General features: G+C 43.2%; 1 protein-coding gene across 1 annotated transcript; it reads right to left on the bottom strand.

Moving 5' to 3' along the window:
• On the bottom strand, nucleotides 1-14,868 carry FOXRED1 (FAD dependent oxidoreductase domain containing 1). Its single transcript, XM_033172083.1, has 11 exons — nucleotides 14,677-14,868; nucleotides 12,733-12,953; nucleotides 11,869-11,979; nucleotides 10,529-10,647; nucleotides 10,080-10,174; nucleotides 9,048-9,149; nucleotides 7,527-7,603; nucleotides 6,257-6,417; nucleotides 2,811-2,940; nucleotides 1,704-1,808; nucleotides 1-357 (listed from the first exon to the last, which is right to left on the bottom strand). The coding sequence occupies exons 1-11, from the start codon at nucleotides 14,804-14,806 to the stop codon at nucleotides 103-105; spliced, it is 1,506 nt and encodes a 501-aa protein (XP_033027974.1). The 5' UTR covers nucleotides 14,807-14,868; the 3' UTR covers nucleotides 1-102.
• Nucleotides 14,869-15,286: the final 418 nt, after the last annotated feature.

Raw genomic sequence — 15,286 nt, 5'->3', positions numbered from 1 at the left:
CGAAGTGCTGCATGGGCATGTAGTCATTAATCTGGGAAAGAAAGTAGGGAAGAACAGAAAGAGCTGGGACTCACCATCAAGATACCCAGCTCTCTAAAGCTCTTAAATGATATTCCTTTCTACAGCCTTGCTTCCTTTGAAGACCCTGTTGAAGGAGAATATGCTTAGGTCGATGGTCTTGAATTTCCCATCAAGTATGAGCTCAGCTAGGGCTTGGCCCACAGCTGGTGACTGCTGTAGTCCGTGTCCACTGAAGCCTGTGGCAAAATAGAGGTTTTCCACCAGTGGGTGCAAACCAATCACAGGACTCTGGTCAAAGATGTTGTAGTCATAGTAACCAGCCCAAGAACTCTTCACCTGTCATGAGATAAAGATAAAGTTCCGTCAGTCGCAAGATACAGTCCCTAAACTGTCAATGGCAGGACTAACAGAGGATCTCAGGGACAGATCTACAGAAACAGACAAGGCTGCCCTCTTAAACCCACCAGTAAAATACAATATACTATTTAGATATTGAATCCTAGCCAGTTATTCCTAGCTGATCAAGAGGGATAAAAGGCTATGTCTAGAACTCAAGAGGAAAAAGCAAGATAGACATGAAAGGTCTAAGATCTTTGTGATTTGGTGCTAACCCACAAGAATGGCAGAGTTTGACATCCTAAGAATGTGACTTTTACTTTAAATATGTAATGGATGGCCTACAATCGTCCTGGGTAACCCAGAAGTTTAAAAACCAAATTATTTTATTATTAGAGTGGTTTTCAAGATGTGCACAAACATGAAACAAGCTGCTTTGAGCCTTGAGTTCCTCAGTTCCCCACCTCCTCTCACAGCTGGGAGGAGAGAGAAGGAACACATGAGCCCAGGAGTGGGTTAACTGCGGCTCTCCAGAAATTACTGGACTCTAGTTCACATCAACCAGCATTGTGGCCAACGGTCAGGGATGATGGGAGTTGAACTCTAGCAACATCTGGAGGGCTAAATGTTTCCCATCCCAGTGGTTTAGTGTAATATGTGAAGTGAAATAGTGTCAATGGCTGTGAAACACCCTAGAAGACAAGTCTTGCTAGCCAGACTGCAAACTCACTGTGGCTAATGTACAGCAATCAACTCACCCCACAGGAACAAGGAGGAGTAAGCTGAAACAGCTGTACTGATTGCAGAGAATGATTATACCAGCAGAGGAACACTAGTCCATTCTGACCTCATCACAAAATTCACCAAAGCAAACATACCCAGTCCAAATTCAAAACTTATACAGTCCTGCCTTGGATCCCAAACGCCGCAAACCCATAAGTGAGTGTTCCGGTTTGTGAATGTTCTTTGCAAAATGAATGTCCGATGTGACTTCTGATTGGCTGCAGGAGCTTCCTGCAGCCAATTGGAAGCCGCACCTTGGTTTCCGAACATTTTAGAAGTCAAACAGACTTCTGGAATGGATTCCGTTCAACTTCTGAGGTACTACTATACTGTCAGAATCAAAGGCAATGATGGACCTGAAGACTAATGATGTAGATGAAATGTTGATCATAGCTCAAAACAGAAATAAATAGAAGGGCCACACAAGATAGGAGAAAGAAGTGAAACCTGCAAGGTACTCCTGATTGCTTAACCATAAGTGGGCAATATGTCTGCACCAGGCCCCAAAATAAAGTTTAAGGAATTAACTCCTTAATCACCTCCTTGAGATAGCCAATCATTACCTTCAAGCCTTGAAAATTTGGCACCCGGTGAGCCAGCTTGGGCCAGACTTTATTCTGGAAGAACTCATGATCTACTTCCAAGTCCTGGATATCTGGCTCTTCATCCTAAGAAAGCAAAAGAAGCTGAATTCCGGGCACCAGAAAATTACAATCATGGCAGTTGAAAACCTTGTTTGCATTTTGAACCTCCCCTACAAAAGTGCAGCCACAGGGCAGATAGAGAGCAACTCAAAGGCAATAGCCAAGTCCCAAACTACAGCATGCTCAGGTAGGCTTTGGGTAGGATTCAGCTGTCAATGTGGAGCAGCAAATAGCATTGGGCTTTGACCAAGACAGATCTGGATTCAAATCCCTGTTGAACCACAATGCTTACTCAGTTGTCTTACCCATTGCTCTGCCCGGACACTGAGATCCAGCGCTGAGGGCCTTCTGGCGGGTTCCCTCACTGCAAGAAGTGAAGTTACAGGGAACCAGGCAGAGGGCCTTCTTGGTAGTGGCACCCGCCCTGTGGAACGCCCTCCCATTAGATGTCAAAGAAATAAACAACTATCGGACTTTTAGAAGACATCTGAAGACAGCCCTGTATAGGGAAGCTTTTAATATTTGATGAATCATTGTACTTTAATATTCTGCTGGAAGCAGACCAGAGCGGCTGGGGAAACCCAGCCAGATTGGTCGGGTATGTATGTATGTATGTATGTATGTATGTATTATTATTATTATTATTATTATTATTATGCCACTAATTCAAAGCCTAGCCTTCATCGGAATGGTGGGGGAGAGAAGTGACCACATGTGTCAAGTCATCCAGAGCTCTTTAGAGAAAACAAGCAATAAAGACTTAATCAAATTTTAGATGCTAATCAAATGATAAACAATACGGTTGGTATCCCAACGGTCCTGTTCTACTGCAAGAGACTTATGCTAGCACAACAGAACTTTCCCATAACAAATCATTTCCCTTTGCAGTGTTCTTACAGGAACACTTCCTTACATGTGAGTTAACATGTGCAACATCAGAACCCAGAGCTTTTCCTCTCTGGGGGTCTGGTGTCCCTGTTGTGGCTTCCTAAGAGTCAGCTCCCAATAAAATCATGGTAAACTCACTTCTGCAGGGCTTAAGCCTCCAAGGTAGTTGCCACCCACGCCTTCCCTCCTGAAGTAAGCTCCTGTGGTGTCGATTAGCATAGGACACTCCAAGCCAGGTCCATCAGGGCAGTGCCAGACATAGACATACCTAGCAGCACAAGGACAAAGAGAAAATAACTCCAGCATTTAATCAAATACTAGATCTCCATGCAACCTAAGAGGGATAAAGAGTAGCCACAGAGCATGAGACATGAGCTTGGACCTTGAAATTACAACAGGCAAGGTAAGAGCTGTCTTTCATTTCATTTCTTCTTCTTCTTTATTAAATTTCTATACCACCCTCCATCCAAGGATCACAGGATGGTATACAATATGAAAACACAAAAATGCATACCGTAACAACAAACAAAAAACTCCAGTTTAAAAGCCCATAGATTTTTTTTAATAAGAATTTATTGACATTTTTTACTTATAACCACATACACCCATAACCACACCTACATTTATACACATACAAAACAATTACAACTAAAAATCAAATACAAACATTGCCAGGATTTCTCTTCTTTTTTAAACATCTCATAAAAAATTTCTTGTTCTTAATCTTGACAGTTGACTTCCCCTGCCTTTTCACCTTCGATTTTATACCCATAATCTACTTTTTAACCTCTTCTTTTAGAAATTAAACACAGTTATACATATAGAATAGAACATTCATCTTAATCTTGATCATCTTAATCAACTTGTCTTGACTTTACTTATAACACATCATCATAGATCTTCATTAATCATTTTTATCAAATCTACACTATCAAATCTACACTTATCAAATCTATACTATCTTCTCTGTCCTCTAAACTGCTGCTAATAACATAGGAACTTCAAATATCTCCTTTCTTATTCAAACAGAAAATAAAACTCAATATTGCTGACAGTGTTTACCCTCCGATTTCAAAATACCATGACCGACTGTTTTAGATTTTATTTAATACTTCACCCCACTCCCCCTCTGTCCATTGTCCTTCTCCTAATGACGCCAGAACCAAACTTCCAAATGACTTCTTTTTCCAAATATCCACAGATCCAGGCATAGTTCAGAACACTCCTTGCCACGAGCCTCAGGGTACCCATCTCATCTTCTTCCAGCTGCTCCATTTCTTTGTACCATTCCTTTTCTTCTTGTAGATATCTTAGTTCTTTGTCCCTTGCCCCCGAGCTCACACCTCGGGGACTAGATATAACAAATCTTCTCATCGTCTTGGGGCTGCCACCCCCAAAAAACGAAACTTTTTCCCGGAGTAGCTTTGTCATTTCTTTCCATCCTTCCAACAACCCTCTCAGCTCTTTAGCAAGGCTTTCTTCCAAGGTGTCAAAGATTTTAAAAGCCTCCTCTGTGGGCAATTGATTTCTTTTCAAGCCCCCACACAAGGCTTTCACTTTTTGATAAAGCAGTTCCAGCCTCAAAGCGTTGAGTCTTTGTTCTTCCGTTAGCCTAGAGTTCAAAACAAGTTCAAAGACGAAACCCAGCATAATGGTAGAGGAGGAGGAAGTGGGTATCAGATTACTATTCTGTCTTCTATGTTCGTCGCCATTTTCCCGAGCCGGAGCGCAAACGCCGCAGCTTTAAACGGAGATATTTTCCACTAGTTTACTTCTCAAAAGAAAGTTTCAACAGTCTCATATATCGAGTTTTAGATACTTTGTAACCAGTACTGTAGCGGCAGTCACTCAGATTGGTTAGCTTCTTTCACTCGAAGGGAGGGAGGCAGGCTGCCTTTCTCCTTCCCCCCGGATCGTCCAAAAAGCACAGTATCTAGTCCAATCAAATACTCACGACCCCCGGGTTTCTTTAGATCCATACATCAAAGGTAGAACTTAGACGCTCATCACAGGCTCTGTCGCCGCATTTACATCCCGGTTGGGGCATGTCCCCTAAAGCCCAGCTCCGTCGTCCCTTCACCCCCACTCCCCCTTTACAGGGGGGGCGAGGGAAGGGTTCGGAGCTCCACGGGCACAGCCGGGGAGCCCAGGGTGCGGGACGCTCTTCCCGCACCCCAACCGGAGCCCCGCTCTGCGGTAGCGGGGCTCCTAACCCCCGGGATGGACTGGGCGCTTCGCAGCCGAAGCAGCCCACGACCACCCGCAATGGCGTCGCCGCCGGAAGTCCTAAAAGCCCATAGATTTTTTAATTAGCCAATGGCCTGGGAGAAGAGGATTATTTTTTGCCTGGCGCCTCTCCTTAGGGAGAGCATTCCACAAATAGAAAGGAATCTCAGCAAAGACCCGTTCTTCATGTTATCTCCCTCTGGACCTCTTGTGGAAGAGGCACACAAAGAAGAGCCTCAGATGATGATTGCTAAAGCTGCCTTGGAAACAAAGCCATCAATAGTCTGAAGCATGGGAAGTCATATAAAGTTAATAATTTGGCAGTATATTTGGATTTCTTTGGATCATATTTATATGTAAAATTGGAATATTTGATGTGATAATTATAATTGGAAATTTAATAAAAATGATTTGGCAAAGAAAGGAAGGAAGGAAGGAAGGAAGGAAGGAAGGAAGGAAGGAAGGAAGGAAGGATGAAAGAAAGAAAGAAAGAAAGAAAGAAAGAAAGAAAGAAAGAAAGAAAGAAAGAAAGAAAGAAAGAGCCATTGATCCTTCTGGCCTGGCACTGTTTAGTTCAAGAGTCAGCAAACTTTTTCAGCAGGGGGCTGGGTCCACTGTCCCTCAGACCTTGTGGGGGACTATATTTTGGGAAAAAATATGAACGAATTCCTATGCCCCACAAATAACCCAGAGATGCATTTTAAATAAAAGCACACATTCTACTCATGTAAAAAAACACTGATTCCTGGATTTAGAAGGCGATTGGGCCGCATCCGGCCCCCGGGCCTTAGTTTGGGGACCCCTGGTTTAGTTCAATTAGGAGCAAATCTCAGACAAAGATCTCTTTTCCAGCTCTGCAAGCAAAGATCCTTTCAGGACTGAACCAGGGATATCTGGCATACAAGGCATGTGCTCTTATCACTCAGGTATGGTTCATCCCCTCTGCAGGGTTACACACACACACACACACACACACACAGAGAGAGAGAGAGAGAGAGAGAGAGAGAGAGATTTAAGGGTGAAATATGAAAGAAGGCAGGTGTTCTAGGAAAAAGTTACCAATTCCAGTTATCTGTTTTACTAGCAAAGTTTAAAGGAGAAGGAGCAGTAAGTGTCTAACCATTTGGATCAGGGGCAGGGAAGCTGTGGCCCCACCAGATGTTGCTGGACTACAACCGATCTGCAGGGCCACAGATTTAGATCTCTGATTTAGAAACTCTGGCCCTAACTTCAAAGTGAATCATGCTGGCAGCCCTCACAAATCTGAGCATCACAATATAGGGTTACCATTTAATAGGATTTAATAGGTATTTAACATATGGACTACAAAGCAGCATAAATACTATGTTTAACCATACCTTTTCTTGGGTTCCACAGGAAGCCTGATGCCCTGCATTGAGTTTGGCAGCCCAGTTCCAATGCCAGCCATCTCTGCCACACTGCCTGACCAAGCTCCTGCTGCATTCACCACAAAAGCACAATCTATTTTGGTGGATTCTAGACTGTTGGGCATCTGGACCTAGAGGATAACACAGTAGGGAGGACCTGGTAATTGTTTCATTAGTCAAGCAAATAACCCTGTCTGATACGGCTTTCCAGATGACAATGGGGAACAATCAAGCAAGAAGGAAAAAAGCCAGAGAGATGTCACAGGATCTGTGACCAAGCATTTGCTGTATCGTGGAAGTGATGGAGAGCTTTCTGATTTACTTCTTGTTCCGTTACAAAAAAAGTTGGGATTTCCTGTCTAGTTGCTATTGTGCATTCCACCTCCTTTTCATGTCTCACACAAGCCTGGCAAAGTACACCCCAGGGGACATGCCAGAAAACCCCAGAGAACACTGCCAGGAATTGTTGACATCCATGTATACCTTCAGTACATTTGCATGGCAGTCGTAAACTGAGCTAACATTGGAGCCACCTCACCTAGGGAGAGAAGAGCAGTTGCCAAGCTTTTTTTTGGGGGGGGGGAGGGCAGACTATTGAACACATACCTATATCTTGGATTGGCTTTTCCTTTAAGCTAGTGCAGCAGGGCTGGGGAACCTGTGGACCTTCAGATGTTGCTGGACTATAACTCCCATCACCTGCAACCAACATCTGGCAAGCCACAGGTTCCTTAGCCCTGTAATAGAGCAAGGTAGCAGGTAGCACTGCAGCATGGGATACACAAGGAGGCATGAAAGCCTGAAATGATATCAAAGCCCCATTTCCAGCCCTTCTACTGCCCAGTACAATACTGGCCCTTGAACAATTAATATGTAATATTGCCATCTAGGAAGTCAATTGCCCCAAGCCTGCCTACTTTAACTGTTCTGTCAAAAGTTCAAGGGCAGATCATACTGTACTACAGTTCTTTTTACTTTTGTTAGCTCTGCAAAACTACAGAAGAACCTCACAGAAACACAAGTTTTAAGAGGCCCTCACATCAAACATAACTGATAAGTCGAAAAGACTACAACCTGAAAATAGAGACAATGAACGTATTTTTGTAACCCAATAAAACCTTTAATAAAAATTATATTTTTTTAAAAAAAATTGAGGGCTTTCTGTGAGCTTCTCCTTGGAACCTTCTACTCAGCACACCTTGCCCTAATTTAAATTTAAGTAGTTCAAATAATGACTCACATTAACACCCTTGATACGGGAGAAATTAATACGATCCCCATCATGCGTCATCAGTTCTTCAGTATACAAGTTGAAAGCTGGGGAAGAGGGAAAGGAACATACAGAAGCAATTTTGCTTTGGCTCAACTTTGAAATTTAAGACTTGGAAGAATGACGTCTTCCAATCCCGTGGGTAAAATATTTGAAACATTTTTTGTAGCCCTGCCCCCTTATTCAGATTTCAGGATGGTATTTGGCAGCTGTGTGTAACCTTTGGTCCTCCAGATGTTACTGGACTGCAGAGCGCATCAACTGCAGCAAGCATGGTCAATGGCTAGGGATAATGGGAGTTGTAGTTCAGCAATATTTGGAGAGCCAAAGACTCACCACACCATACAGAATAAAACTAATACACAAAACAGTAAAACCTTTAATTTTAAAATAGACTAAAACTTGCTCAGTTTAAATCACTAACATCTACAGAACTGTCTAGGTAAATAATGTTTCTGTCTGGTGCTTAAATGATACGGTTGGCATCAAGCACCCTCCTCTTTGAGAAAACCCTCTCCTTTGTGGTTCATCTTCAAATCTATGTTGGAAGAGTTCCGCAATCTTAAAAGAATGGGCAGGATGATATGTATGCATTCATCCATCCACCCACAGAATTATACAAAAACAACTGCTCCCTCAAGACAGACTCAGAACACAAATCCTTCCCTGTGTTACTTCATTATTCTTCTTATTATTTTATTAGCAAAATGTATATCACTGTGGTAAAATGGGAGGTGGATTGAGGACTTCATATTTTATAGGAGGGGCTGGGTTGGTGATGTTGGCATTAATGCAGTCTTGTAAATAAACTGGGTTGGTGATGTTGGCATTAATGCAGTCTTGTAAAGTGGTTTGTTAGCCTACACACAAAGTTACTAGCCTGCATTTCTGCACTGGGTGCAGAGGAGAGGACTTCTCATCCGCAGCCAGTACTGAAATACAGGTCACTACTTCTTAGCAGGCTAGTAAATAAAAAAAGCAAAACAAACCTGCCTTTTATCAAGCAAGCTGGTGGGAAAGGGATGGAGCAATCTACTCCCTGTTGCCAGTCTGCTCTGTTTCCAGATTGGTTGTGAAGGAAGAGATTTCCTTTCACAGCTGGCAGAGGACCCAGGTGGGATGGCAATGGATGGAGTAATCTGCCTCTCCTCTACCATTTCACTCATTTACCTGCATGGAAGTCCTGGTCACCTATGGCAACAAGTCTGGCTCAGTGTATGAGCACACTCCATATGGGAGCCCTTCTGCAGCACTGACCCTGAAGAAAAGCCTTTATTTTACCCAAAGCTCATGTGTGCTCATGGACACTGTTGTAGTTGGGCCTGTACCTTTCCTCTGCCTTGCCAGACACAGTTCACCTGTCTTTCAAAACTCTCCCATATACTGAATAGGGTTTCTGCTCCCCTGGCGCCAGGAGGCTGAGCTATTCAACACAATTCAGTGATAATGATGGTGTGTGCTTGCAATACCAAGTGGGGGTGACGGACTCACATGTCGCTTCGCCGCAGCTCTGGTGGACGCCCAGTGATATTGCTTTGTTCCGGAAAGCGTTGAGAAGAGTCCAGGGGTCAAACCATCCCTCATTTTCCAAGCCTTAAGACGACAAAACAGAGAGTGCAAGAAAGACAATCTAGTTTAGAATTGCAATGCCATGACAATTATTCTGCAGCCATATTCATTTCTGAATAGCACTCTTGGTTGGCCAAGAACAATTGATCTTTCCCAGCATGCAAACTCAGTAAAAAAAAAAACCCCAAGAACAAAACAGAACAAACCCCACCCTGCAACATTTCTTGTACAGTCAAACCTCGGTTGTTGAACATAATCCGTTCCGGAAGACAATTTGACAACTGAGGCGTGGCTTCCGATTGGTTGCAAGAGCTTCTTGCACTCAAGCGGAAGCCCCACCAGACATTTGAGTTCCGAGGAACATTTGAAAACCAAAGCATTTACTTCTGGGTTTTCGGCGTTAGGGAACCGGAATGTTTGAAAACAGAGCTGTTCAAGAACCAAGGTTTGACTGTAACAAGTAACCTCCATTGTACTTTGCCAAACAGTTAGCAGTGTTAGGAGAGGCAAATTGGTCCAGGTTTGCTCTTATCTGCAGCTCTGTCTCAGCTTTCAGTGTTTTTATTGGCTTTGCAGCCATTGGATAGATGTGTGAATAAAAGCACATTTTATTAAAATGTATTTTTTTTCTTTAAAATTATTTAATAAATGAGATAATTGTGCTTATATTCATGGGTTGTGCCATTTTGCCCTGACATATGACTCTCCAACATTTGACTATGGATCTGAGAATGCAGTTCCAGATGGGGCAGGGGTTGAAGGACTAGAGCTGGACTAGCTACTCATGAGAAAGCTGTCAGGAGAAAATAGGAGAAATGAGGGCTTGTTCATTCTAGAGTCCCTGTAACTTAAGCATACAAAAAAGAAGAAGAGAGCATTTTGATTTTAAACTGTTTACTTGAGATAGCAGTGCTATTAATCTCTAGGAAAGATGGAGATTTAGCAGTCTAGTACCAATGGAAGCCAAAGCTACGCCATCTGTATTCAACCACGGATACTTCTTTTTCAGTTGTGCTGGTGACAGTAGTAAGATCTCTGCTCCTTCCCTCCTGAAAAAAGCAAGCAAACAAACCATTAAAGAACTCTTATCAGAATGCACAAGATGGGGGGAAAAACATTTTAACAATTTAAAAGTTGCTCTAATAAAGGCAGGAAGGGGCAATTTATGCTATTATTTTTAAAGTAAAAAAGTCTACTTTCAAAAAAAAACACAATTTCAAATAATCTGTGTGAGCAAATAGGTAAAATTACCACAGGTGATCTCAATGCTAGGGGCAGAAAACCACTATGGCTTTACAAAAACGTAACATTTTCAAAGACCTCATTCACACATACATACATACATGCCTATCACTGTTTCTCCCTAAGCACATTTCACCAAAAGGATCCTCAGAACACCATACCTTTGGATTCCAACATTCTCCTCCAGCACAGCAGCTCCATCCTCTGAAGCCAGGAAGAGATAGCCCGATGGGTTAAACTGAATATCTATGGGTGGCTGGGTGACAACACCAAGGTATTGCTGGAACAAAAAGATAATCTGTTTACATTTCAAGGATTGCTGTCTTCAGGATGGAATGAAGTGGGAAACTTACAGGAATACATATCACTGCTATAGCTCTTTTCTTTAGAGTTTAAAGATCTTTATAGTCACTGTAGTCCTTACACAACAATGCATTATTGTTATCCCCATATTCTAGATGAGAAGCTGGGGGAGGGGGGGAAATGGCTTACCTAGGACTAGCTGATCAATTCATGGCAAAGAAAATATCTGAACTCTTAAAAGTGAGATTCCGAGCATGTTTACTAAAAAATAAGTCACAGGGTTTACTATCTTATTCAAAGGATTTGTACTCTGCTCTTCAACAGGACATTCTCTAATAAGTGTGCTTAGGACTGCATACTTGACCATTATGATATGCCAACTCTTAGCATCTCTCAAGCACACATGATGTAACAATGGCTGGAGGATTTAAGAGAAAATAATAGACAAAAGAAACAATCCATGCATGTATATGGGGCGATAAATTAAAACCGAGAAGTTTCAAGAATGTCATTTATGTCCAAAATTCCCAAGAGTATATAAACAGAAATGTACAACTTTAACTTCTGATCTAGAAAGTGTATAGTGCATTGGCAGGAAAACTAAGGCCTGGGGGCAGGATCTGGTCCAATCACCTTCTAAATCTGGCCCACGGACGGTCTGGGAATCAGCGTGTTTTTACATGAGTAGAATGTGTCCTTTTATTTAAAATGCATCTCTGGGTTATTTGTGGGGCATAGGAATTCGTCCGTCCCCCCAAAAAAATAGTCCGCCCCCCACAAGGTCTGAGGGACAGTGGACTGGCCCCCTGCTGAAAAAGTTTGCTGACCCCTGTGGTATAGTATACCCTACAGCACTCTTAATGGAGTTAAGACAAAGTCAGGAAGAAACACCAGTATTTTCTGAGTGAAGAGCTTGCTACTGGGGTGCCAATTGATAGATTCAGTATCTGTATGTGGATGCTAGGGAGACTGACTTATGAGGACAAGGGCAGTGGAGCAAACTGCACTGTGATTATTCAATGCATTCAAGCACTCTACCACTGTACTGTAGATATCCAAGTAGTTGCACATTGCCATATTTTGTCTCCTTAAAGATGGCCCGATGGCCCATTTGCCTGTTCAAGAGGATGCAAGGCAGGCCAGTGACAGAAGCATGAGACTCCTCCGCTCCAACAAACACTCAGACACCATGACATACGTTGATGGTGCGCAGGAAGTTTGCCGAAAACTGGCTCATCTTGATATTCTCTGGCATCGAATACTGCTGCCGTATTCCCCCCGCAGAGAGTACTGTAGATGCTTTGGAATACTGCAAAGAAGCAAAGGAGAAAATGATGCTGTCACGTAGCTTCATAGTCAAATTCCCTCCCCAGAAACATTTCAGTAATGTAAGGAGCAGCAAGAAAATAAAAGGCAACTGAGGAAGAGATTCCCTGGAAGGTCAAAATGGTGAATGCCCATTTATCGCTGTTGCAGCATTATCAATCTGCAATTCAATAGGTCACCTACTATTTCTACCTTTAACATAATGAACGGCCACCCTGATTACTTATTACTTTTTTATCCTGCCCTGGCTCCAAGAAGTACAGGGCAGAATGCACAGTTCTCTCCCCCTGCCCTTCTGTTTAATATTTAGAACTAACGCTGCGAGGCCGGTGCTGAGAATGTGTGGTTGGCTTTGAGTCATGCTGGATGGCTGAGTAGAGATTTGAAGCAGGTCTCTATGGGCCAAGTCTGACACTAAGTACTACAGCACACCTTCAGCAATGCACTTTAATGCATTTCATCTTTCTGGAAGGGACCTGAATACAGTCAATGACCATTTTGTGCAGGTGTTCTGTCCCTGGCCCCTGTGTTGGCGGAGGGGATATAAGAGCCCTCTTGCCCCCTTCCACACCACTTCCTCCCTATTCATGAAGTTGACATGTCGCCATGTGTGTCTTTTGGGCGCACATAAATCACTCGTTGCCTCTATTGCACAAAGCAAGCCCGACACTTAACAAACTTGATGTTTGAAACCGTTCCCCAAGTCCCCCATTATTGATCTCAGATGGTAAATGACCGTAATGTCTTTCTCCACCACCACTACTCGAATGGCATTTCTCTGTGGTTCTTTCATCTTCAGCCAGAAGGCAATAGACCAGCCTATTACTCCACCCCCAACGATGACCACATCAGCATGCTCAGGAGGTAAACCTTCTGTAACATGCCCGGGGTGCCAGCTACTGCCAGGAAGGAAGTCTTTCATCTTCTTGTAGGCATTGATGACTCCCTTCTCCAAATCTGAAAGAAGCCAGAAATAATACCATGCTGTTAGTGCTTAGCAGACTGTTGAGAAACAAAGCCGCCACCTTATTGCTACCAAACGTGTCCAATATATCAAGTTTGGAGAAAGCAGAATCCAGCATTTCATGAATCTCAGCCCTTACTGTAGAGAAAGGTATGCTTGAAAGGCTTGGCAATTCTCAAATACAGACAGATGTCCCACCCATGCTGTGCATTTAAAGCACTCTTGCACTATTTTAACAGTAATGGCTTCGCCCAAAGAATTCTCAGTGCTGTAGTTTGTGAAGGGTGCGTCATCTCTGAGAGGAATCTCCTAACCACTCTCACTCAATGAATTCCAGTTTCCAGGATTCTTTGCAGGGCACCATGATTGTTAAAGTGGCATGCTACTGCTTTAACTGTATGGTGTGGCTGTGAACAGAATGGTTGAATATGTTTCCTGGTGGCATCAAAGCCAAAGCCTCAATACTCCATATCCGGTAACTTATTCCCTTTCTCCCACAAGATATGTAGATTTATGAAGAGAGAAAGAACATCCATGTTCTCCACAACAATTTACGCAGTTGTAGAAACCAGCTTTTCTTGTTAAAAAATAAAAGCAAAGTTACGATGGCTGTTCTGTTTGTAGAACAAAACATAGCTCTAATTAAAACCATACTGACTGAAACAACCAAACAATTATCAGTCTTCATAATGTCAACCCTTTAAGGAGCCCTTTGCACTTTATGCACCAATAGTTGTAGACCTGGCATTCCTAACCTCAGCAATGCAACCAGCAGTTCAACAGTTAGGTTCAAAATGCTGTTTGCATTGCTGAATTTTTTACCTTGAGATGCCAGGCATGAGCCAATTATTGGCGCATGACGTACAAAGGGCATCTAAAAGTTTGCCTTTGTGAAGACTGATAACTGTTTGGTTGTTTCAATCATTATGGTATGAATTAGAGCTATGTTTTGCTCTAAAAATGAAACAGCCACCATAAATTTGTTAAAATGACCAAATTATAAAAGTATACTCTGCTAATCAGGCTGTCTTTTTTTTTTTTACTAGTAATTATTTTAAATACATAAAACCTACAAAAATGCAGGTAACGGGGTATTACCTTGGAATATATGTTTTCCTACTGACTAAGGCTGAAATGCTAAGCAAGCGTACTAGGGAGGTAAACTCCATTGAACTAAGTGGAATTTATTTCTGAATAAGCATGAATAGAATTGTGCTGCATGTCTTTTACTTTTTGATTCGTATTACATACTTACTGAATTCATTACCATCATTTTATAGGTTCAAATCAAAGAAACATGTGATAGTTATTATACAATGCACTATCTTTGATTCTATTAAGTAAGGAAATAATAGTGTAGTTATAAAGTGTTGTAGTGAGATACACTTAAGAGCAGCTGAAGCAGCCCACTGTTTTTTTGCAAGTACTTACATTTAAAATAATATAATTTATTATGGGGGGGGGGTTGTTTGCAAAAAGGAATCAGGAACACCACTACTGACACATGCATGCATCATCTAAAAAAGGCATGGAGACTCTCCCACTTCCGAACTCTTCTGGTAAGATGCACACTGCGCAGATTTTAGTCAGTTAAATCATTCAATTAATCTGTTTCTAATAAGCTGACAAATATTTGTCGCCCCAGCCCTAGATTATCCTCACGACAACCCTGCGAGGTAGGCCGAGAGAAGAAGCCACCCCCCGCCTGATTCGCACCTTGGACGGGGTCGTAAAGCCGGGGCTCTCCTGTACGAAACGGCCGGCGAGGCTCCGCCGGGCTCGCTGAGGGACTTGGCGCCGCCAGCAGAGGCCGCAGCCCGCCCAGCAACCCCCGCCCGCGGATCATGCTGCCGGATCTGCTCCCCTCAGGAGACTGAGACGAGCCCGCGCGGACGACGAGACGTCCTCTCTTTAACTCAGCGCCTCAGTTTTGAACGCGTCACAGAAAACGCCCCGCCCCCACCTACCCTGATAGGACCATTCTGGTTCTGAGTCCGGGAAGCACCGCCCACTCCGCGGGGAAACTCCACCTCCACTCCACTGACCAATACAAAGCCTCCTTCTTTGCCCCGCCTCGCTAAAACCCGCCGGGGTCAGAACATCTTAAGCACCGCCCACTCTTCAGATTAGTTCCCGCCTACTTTCCTCCGTCCTTTGCCGCCGCGATGCAATCTCTTCCTCCTCCTCCTCCTCCTCCACAACCAATCCCGTCTCTCCTCATGACGCGTCATCCTTAGTTTTGACGTGGCCCGTCCATACTCACCCAACGGAAGCACTTATAATTTAAGAGCCCGTCGGCTCGGCTCTTCTCGTTCCCGCCCCTTCC

Source organism: Lacerta agilis, chromosome 15 (assembly GCF_009819535.1).
Source record: "Lacerta agilis isolate rLacAgi1 chromosome 15, rLacAgi1.pri, whole genome shotgun sequence".
Classification (NCBI taxonomy): Eukaryota; Metazoa; Chordata; class Lepidosauria; order Squamata; family Lacertidae; genus Lacerta; species Lacerta agilis.
This window is presented reverse-complemented; position numbering and strand designations above follow the sequence as displayed.

Excerpts from the sequence above, each read along its gene's own strand:
- FOXRED1 (XM_033172083.1), bottom strand. The coding sequence starts at position 14,806 with ATGATCCGCGGGCGGGGGTTGCTGGGCGGGCTGCGGCCTCTGCTGGCG. Across the intron at positions 10,648-11,868 it reads ACTTCCTGCGCACCATCAAC|CAATACCTTGGTGTTGTCAC; the intron begins GTATGTCATGGT and ends TTTTTGTTCCAG. Across the intron at positions 1,809-2,810 it reads GAGGCTTAAGCCCTGCAGAA|GATGAAGAGCCAGATATCCA; the intron begins GTGAGTTTACCA and ends TTGCTTTCTTAG.